General features: G+C 37.0%; 1 protein-coding gene across 1 annotated transcript in view; it reads right to left on the reverse strand.

Annotated features, from left to right (window-relative positions):
* The window catches only part of LOC107754335 (CD151 antigen-like), a 9,138-nt gene extending 2,719 nt beyond the window's left edge, over positions 1 to 6,419 (reverse strand). The window contains exons 1-5 of the mRNA XM_016570742.1: positions 6,233 to 6,419; positions 2,438 to 2,512; positions 2,194 to 2,214; positions 1,697 to 1,801; positions 271 to 426 (exon numbers count right to left, since the gene is read on the reverse strand). Coding sequence (XP_016426228.1) covers positions 271 to 426; positions 1,697 to 1,801; positions 2,194 to 2,214; positions 2,438 to 2,512; positions 6,233 to 6,406 — 531 coding nt within the window. The 5' untranslated portion in view covers positions 6,407 to 6,419. The remainder of the gene's footprint in view (positions 1 to 270; positions 427 to 1,696; positions 1,802 to 2,193; positions 2,215 to 2,437; positions 2,513 to 6,232) is intronic.
* Positions 6,420 to 7,854: the final 1,435 nt, after the last annotated feature.

The following is a 7,854-nucleotide window of genomic DNA, read 5'->3' on the forward strand; positions in this document are numbered from 1 at the left end:
GTAGACATGTGGGGGTGTGTTAGAACGAGCCGTTTTAGGTAGGCGTGGTTGACTCTTAACTTTTATAAAGAATATCTCTTTGGATTTGAGACTTTAGTCTTTGCAACTTTACATATCTTCTTTATGCACCAAGAGCTTGTAACACTCCAAAGAGAAAGGAAAAATTTAAATCGCATCATATGACCCCTTTAAAACATTAAATGAACCATTTGAGAAATGCATAAGCTATAAAAGTGCACTCAAATTGTGAGGTCGGTCATCTGAATGTACCTCCACTTTGTAGATGTTGGATGGGTGGTCTCTGACTCCACAGCCCACTGTGGGGGTCTTACAGCAGCTGTCGGGCACCAGGCGTCTGTCGGCAAAGATCTGAATCCAGGCCCCTTCCCTCCAGTCTGCTGAGCTGTTACTGCCACAACACTTCAGCTGCACCGTAAAACAGATGGGAGCGCGGGAACGAGAAAAGAGTTCATTCTTGTGACGGGTGGATCGTTTTCCCATGGGCTAGTGGTGTCTGATATCATGACGCATAAACTCACATGCTCACAGACTGGGAAAATTGTGTTCAAAAGCCTTCTTTGTTATGAAATAGACAAACTTCAAAGCTTTTGAAAAATGTAAACATGCATGCATGATTATAGTTTGAAACTAGATTGTGGGCTTGATAAAGTCTTGTCTTAAATGTTAGAAGTAGCTTGAAAGTGTTAAATGTTTCTAAGGTGTTCTAGACAGCTGTCAAGTAGTTGCTAAGTGGGTGTTCTGTGTTGTTATGCCAATGCTAAACAGTTGCTATGGTGTTCTGGGTGGTTGCTAGGCACTTGTTAGGGTAGTTAGGCTAGACAGAATGATAGAAAGATAGACAGAGATAGACACTGCTGGATAAATTACTTAGAAATTGTAGCCCATTACTGAATCCAAATGGCATGACACAAATTGTAGTTAGAAATGTAATCCATTAGATTACACATTTTAGGCAATATAATCAGACTACTTTTGATTACTTTTAGATTACTTGTGACCTAACTAGTTTATCACATTGATTGGAATAGGAAAATATTGTACCATATTGATATAAAAATACAAAGAGAATGAAAATATATTCCATTCGCTGTTATTAACAACATTCATGTTGCATGCATTAAACATTGTCAAGGTTCCTTAATCTGGGGTTCATGAAGGAACTGCAGCACGGTTTGTGAGTTTCATGAAATGCTAATAATGAATTAAAACATAAAAATGTAAAATTAAAGTAAATCATTTTAAAATGACAATAAAAAATTTACCAAAAAAGATGAAATATTTTATATGTTTACCTGCATGTCATGTGACCATTAACCAGAAAACCGTGTACATGCAAATGTACAACTTCAAGTAAATATATTAATTGAAAGAGGTTTGGCTGACAAAAAAAAAGTCTGGGAATCCCTGCATTACATGTAAATAAGAAATAACGTGAATTTGCGCATTTTAATGTGTTTTAAAGACAAAAAGCCTTCCAAAGACTTGTGTGAATAATATCTAATCATGTAATCAATAAATAGAGTAACTGTGTCTGATTGCGAGTATTTTAAAATGTAATGTAATCTAATTACAAGTACTTAATTTTTGGAATCTGATTTTGTAATCCAATTACATGTGATCTAGTTACTACCCAGCACGATGGATGGATGGATGGATGGATGGATGAACGTCTTACATCTTGCTGGAGGTTGTCAATGGCTCTAGTGATCTGCTCTTGTCCAGGCTGCTGGTAGTTTTGCACCATCCTCTCTTTCAGATCGGCTCTGAGCTCAGCGTTCAGCTGCAATCACAGATAAATTCATCAGGCTACAGATCTATATCTATAAATCATTCTCTATATACTGTATAGTAAGTGCTGTGAATGTCTGTTTTCATTCACAGATACAAAGCAAAACCTCATATATTAAAGGAACCATTCAAAATGAAAATTCCGTCATTAATTACTCACCGTCATGTCATTCCAAACATGATGTTATTTTTTTCCCTTAGAACACGGAAGAATGTTCATGAAACCTTCAGTGTGCCGTGGAAAAAATAACAGCATACTGGTTTGGAATGACACGAGAATGAGTAAATAATGACAGTGTTTTTTATCGTTAGAGGTGAAACTCAAACAAACTCAAGCCACATATGTGCAACTTTAGCTGATTTTTTGTCTATGTAGTTGTTTACCTGGTAGCAGAGAGGAAAACACTGGAGGAAAAGGAGGAAGAAGACAAAGGGTTTTATAAAGATAGAAAAGCAGGAAAGTGGATGGAGAGCATGCAAACATACAACACTCAACATGTGTATGTGGGTTTAATGCGAATCCGAGGAGTCTTACGGTTAAATTAAAGGGGTCATATGATGCGATTTCAATTTTTCCTTTCTCTTTGGAGTGTTACAAGCTCTTGGTGCATAAAGAATGTGAGTTTACCTCCTGATAATAGACGTAAGCCAGAATTCCAGCTGTGATCTCCAGTAGGAAGATTAATAACAGCAGGACAAAGAACTGTAGAGACAAAAAGTAAAAAAGTTTCAGTAATATATGTTACGGCTGCACAATTAATCGAAATTTCTAATCGCGATTACAATCATGGATGCCACAATTACGTAATCGTTTAAAGCGGCAATTAAACGTTCAAAGTCCACTTATGTTATTCTGCACGCTTAAGATGCGTTTTTTTCTTTCTACATGTTATCTTAAGGGTTTTTCCCATTATTTTAATTTTAGTATAACATTATAATACCATTCATATTTTTACTTTTTTTATAATTTAAAGAAGAAACCAATCCGATGTATATTTGACATTTGAAGCTTAATACTATAGAAAAGCACTAAAAGTTTTTCAGTTAGAGTGTTTTCAGCTTGTTTATTTTCATATAAAAATACGGCATGCAGTTGCATCAAACAATGGTATAAACATCATTCAATGTAAATTGTGATAATCGTAATTAATAATCGCAAATACAATTTCAAAGGAATAATCGACAATTATGATTTTTAATCGTGCAGCCCTAATATATGTATTTGGACTCTAGCTTTGAGAGTGAGTATATATATTGACAATTTCATTTTTGTAATCCTGCTCCTTTAATGGGATAGTTCATCCAAAAATGGAAATTCTGTCATTACTAACCCTCATGTCATTCCAAACCCGTAAGACTTTCATTCATCTTCAGAACACGAATGAAGATATTTTGAATGAAATTTGAGAAATTTCTGTCATGGGATAGTTCATCCAAAAATGGAAATTCTGTCATTAATTACTAACCCTCATGTCATTCCAAACCCGTAAGACTTTCATTCATCTTCAGAACACGAATGAAGATATTTTGAATGAAATTTGAGAAATTTCTGTTCCTCTATTGACAAAACTACCGCTTTGACGCTTCAAAAAGTTCATGAAGAGATCGTAAAACTAATCCATATGAACTGAGCGCCGGTTTAGTCCAAATTTTCTGAAAAGACTTGATCACTTTATATGATGAACAGATTTATTTAGGCTTTTATTTACATATAAACACTAATCGACGCTCACATCATTAATTCTCGTGTTTTACAAGGCACGCTTGAGCTTCCGCAAGAACCAATAAGGTTTGTTCTCGCAGTTGAGCTTCTGTTTATGTTTGCTAATCAATGTGCATAAAAGCCTAAATTAAATCTGCTCATCATATAAAGCGATCAAGTCTCTCTGGACTAAACCGCTCAATACATATGGATTAGTTTTACCATCTCTTTATAAACTTTTTGAAGCTTCAAAGTGGTAGTTGTGTAGACTGTCAATGGAGAAACAGAAATCTCTCGGATTTCATTAAAAATATCTTCATTTGTGTTGCGAAGATGAACAAAGGCTTACGGGGTTTGGAACGACGTTAGGGTGAGTAAATGATGACAGAATTTTCATTTTTGGGTGAACTATCCCTTTAAGAACTTTCACTCTGATGTTCATCAGCTGTTGAAAATGAGAACGAATGGCATCTGAGGAATTTTACGCAGCTGATAAAGGTTAAAAGCATTATTATTATTCTCTCAGCCTGTATTTGTTCTGTATTTTCCCTCTGTTTTCTGTGCCCACCACTCTCCTTTCACTCCTCTATTCTGGAATCACTCCCTTCGCATTCCTCTATACTCCCTCTCTCTCTCTCTGCTGGCCGTCATTCCTCAGTTATGACTCAAGTTTCTAAGTCTGACCTCTTAAAGATACACACGTCTTTATTTAAATCAGATATGTTGACAGCTTTGAGACAACTAGAGACACACACATGAGCACCATCAAACTAATTTAGAAAGCACAAAAAAGTCACGTTAGTGTGACAGCGTGTTCCCAGAATAATTCCTGGCTTCTGTGTGCAGGAATCCACACGACTACTGTAATCCAGTGTTTACACTGTCCACTTTGTCTATTACTCATAAGATTTCATTCAAAGGTCTGGTAGAGGTTTTTGTGTTGATCTTATCACAGACTGCACTCAGATCATTCATCAAAAACATTTATAGGGCCAAGACTTGGTTCTTTCCTTTGTTAAAATAGCTTTTTGTGTTGGTGGTGTTTCCTTAGTCAAACAACACTATTTAGGGTGAGTTAACCGAACAAACAAATTATAAATATGAAATCACACATGAAAATCATCCAGCACTGTTATAAGTGAGAAGAGACTTTCTTTCCTGGGTTTGGGATGTTTTGACTACCATTCAGAACACCCTAGCAACCACATAGCAACACTTTAAAACACTCAGAACACCCTAGCAACTGCATAGTTACACCCTTGCTACTATCACCCAGAACACCCCAATAACCGCATAGCAACACTTTAAAACACTCAGAACACCCTAGCAACCACATAGCAACACTTTTAAACACTCAGAACACCTTAGCAACTGCATAGCTACACCCTTGCTACCACCACCCAGAACACCCCAATAACCGCATAGCAACACTTTAAAACACTCAGAACACCCTAGCAACCACATAGCAACACTTTTAAACACTCAGAACACCCTAGCAACCACACATTAACACTTTAAAACACCCAGAACATCCTAGCAACTGCACATGAACACATTAAAACACTCAGAATACTGTAGCAACTGCACAGCTACACCCTGGCAACCACATAACAACACATTAAAACACCCAGAACTGAATCGCAACTGCACATGAACACTTTAAAACACTCAGAATACCTTAGCAACCACACATTAACACTTTAAAAAAAACCAGAACATCCTAGCAACTGCACATGAACACATTAATGCTACGTTTACACTAGTGCGTTTTCGTTTTAAAATTCATAACTTTTGCTACTGTTATGCCTGTCGTTTACACTACCCCGGCATTTTCGACAATCGAAAACGGAGACTTTCGAAAACGCTGCAGACCCCGTTTTAGTTTGAAAACGATGGCGTGGCTGCCAACATTCGCTCTGCGTATCCTTGACGACAGTGTAAACAATAATATCATGCTCATTGTTGTACCTGGATGAATGGTCATGTGACATGCGTTTTCGGTTGTGCAGTGTGGACGGAGATCGTTTCTGAAACGCAGTGAAAACAGGGCCTAAAACACTCAGAACACTGTAGCAACTGCACAGCTACACCCTTGCAACCACCCACAACACCCTTGCAACCACATAGCAATGCTTTAAAACACTCAGAACACCTTAGCAACCACACAGCTCCACCCTCGCAACCACAAAGCAACACTTTAAAACACTCAGAACACCCTAGCAACTGTACATGAACACAATAAAACACTCAGAATACTGTAGCAACTGGACAGCTACTCCCTGGCAACCACATACCAGACTTTTTAAAACACTCAGAACACCCTAGCAACCACATAGCCGTACTTTAAAAACACTCAGAACACCCTAGCAACTGCACACGAACACATTAAAACACTCAGAATACTGTAGCAACTGCACAGCTACACCCTGGCAACCACCTAGAACACCCTGGCAACCCCATAGCAACACATTAAAAAACCCAGAACTGAATCGCAACTGCACATGAACACTTTAAAACACTCAGAATACCTTAGCAACTGCACAACTACACCCTAGCAACCACATACCAGACTCTTTAAAACACTCATAACACCCTAGCAACTACATAGCAATACTTTAAAAACTCACTTTCACAACCACACAGGACACCTTTGAATCATAGTTGTGGCTTATGGACATGTGTCTGCTGTCAGTTGTAAAATTACCCATAATGCTCTCTCACCACTCTAAGAAGACCTCTTTGTTCTCTGATGGTGGCACAGCAGCCAAGTATCCCAGTGAGCATGACGACGGCCCCCGCGCCAATCAGGATGAAGGCCGCGGCCGAGTAGGTGTTGGAGGACAGAAGGCTGATGTAGTCACTTTTATCCACCAGAGTCCATATTCCCACTGCCATCACAGCGCCACCTGCCAGCTAGGAGGACAAGGTACAATTATATAACTGGCTCTTTCTGAAGCAGAAGTTACCGTACTTTTTGATGTTGTTAGATATGGTGCTTTGTGCCAAATTTGGGCATCTATAGAAAGGCAAACAGTGGATTTTTCTTTTCAAATACATCTGCACAAAAAACAAAACAGCTTAAACCAGCCAATAGTGGTTTGCTGGTTTTAAGTGTTGCTCTGATTAACAAAAACAAAAACTACTCAAAATAATAGAATCAAAATAGAAATAATATAACAAATAAAAATATTAGATGAAAAAATTAAAATTAAACTTAATTTAATTTATAAAATGACTTGAAGTAGAAAATTCACTAAAACTAAAAAGGAAATAAAAATAAATTAAATCTAAAGAGAATTATTTAACAAAAACTAATAGAAATCACAAAAGCACATAACAAAATTACTAAAACTTAAAATAATATTAAAATAAAATGAAAATATAAATATAAAAGCTCATTTAAAATATTAATAAATACTATAATAGTATATAAATGATATATACATATAAATAAATATAAATGTTAAAAATAGCATTGCTATTAAGTTGGTTTTCTGTGGTTTTAAGGGGATTTAGGTATCTGTCAGCTGTTCTAGTTGTGACACCAACTGGTTGACTAGATAAACACTAGTTTGGCCTTCTTGGAAGACCGGATAAAGCAGTCTAAACTGGTTTACTGTTCAGTCAGCTAGCATAGGCTAGTTACCCTGTTGAAAAAACCAGCATATCCTGGTTAGGTATGTTTTGACACTGGGATGCTGGTTTAAGCTGGTCCTTTGCTGGTTTATGCTGGTCCTTTGCTGGTTTAAGCTGGTCCTTTTCTTTTAAGATGGCATCTACTTGACAGGTCTGAGAAAAACCATGAATCCAGCTTAACATCCCCCGAGAGGCTGGCTGTTATCTACTACAGGCCGATTGGACAGAACTAACCCTTCCTTTACACAGAATTTAAAATGATGTGACAGAACGGCAAAGTTCAGTGAATTATGGCTATAGGGTGAAGAACATGTGCAGGTCTTATTTCATCCCAAAATCATATTGTTAGATTTTGCTTTCCAACAATCTTCACTCCTACTAATGTCGAACCACCCTGCCGCACAGAGACTGTCTTCTCAGAGTCTTCCAAGTTAATCGAAGGTGGTTTTCACATGATGTTATGTCATTTAAATTCAAAATAAAATAAAAAACATAACATAGCTTCTGATTTATGAAGTTGTTAGCTGATTAAGAGCTTATTTTGAAGAAAAGAGAGAGCAAAAGGTCACACGACACGTCGAAAACTCAGTTCCTGAGTAAAAGTAATGAGCTTCATCCTTGATTCTAATTAAAAACAACTCCAAAGAAAAACGTGGTAATGTAGTAATGAGGAAAAATGTGTATATATATATATATATTTACATTTA

Source organism: Sinocyclocheilus rhinocerous, unplaced genomic scaffold, assembly GCF_001515625.1.
Source record: "Sinocyclocheilus rhinocerous isolate Xijiao unplaced genomic scaffold, SAMN03320098_v1.1 scaffold561, whole genome shotgun sequence".
Lineage (NCBI taxonomy): Eukaryota > Metazoa > Chordata > Actinopteri > Cypriniformes > Cyprinidae > Sinocyclocheilus > Sinocyclocheilus rhinocerous.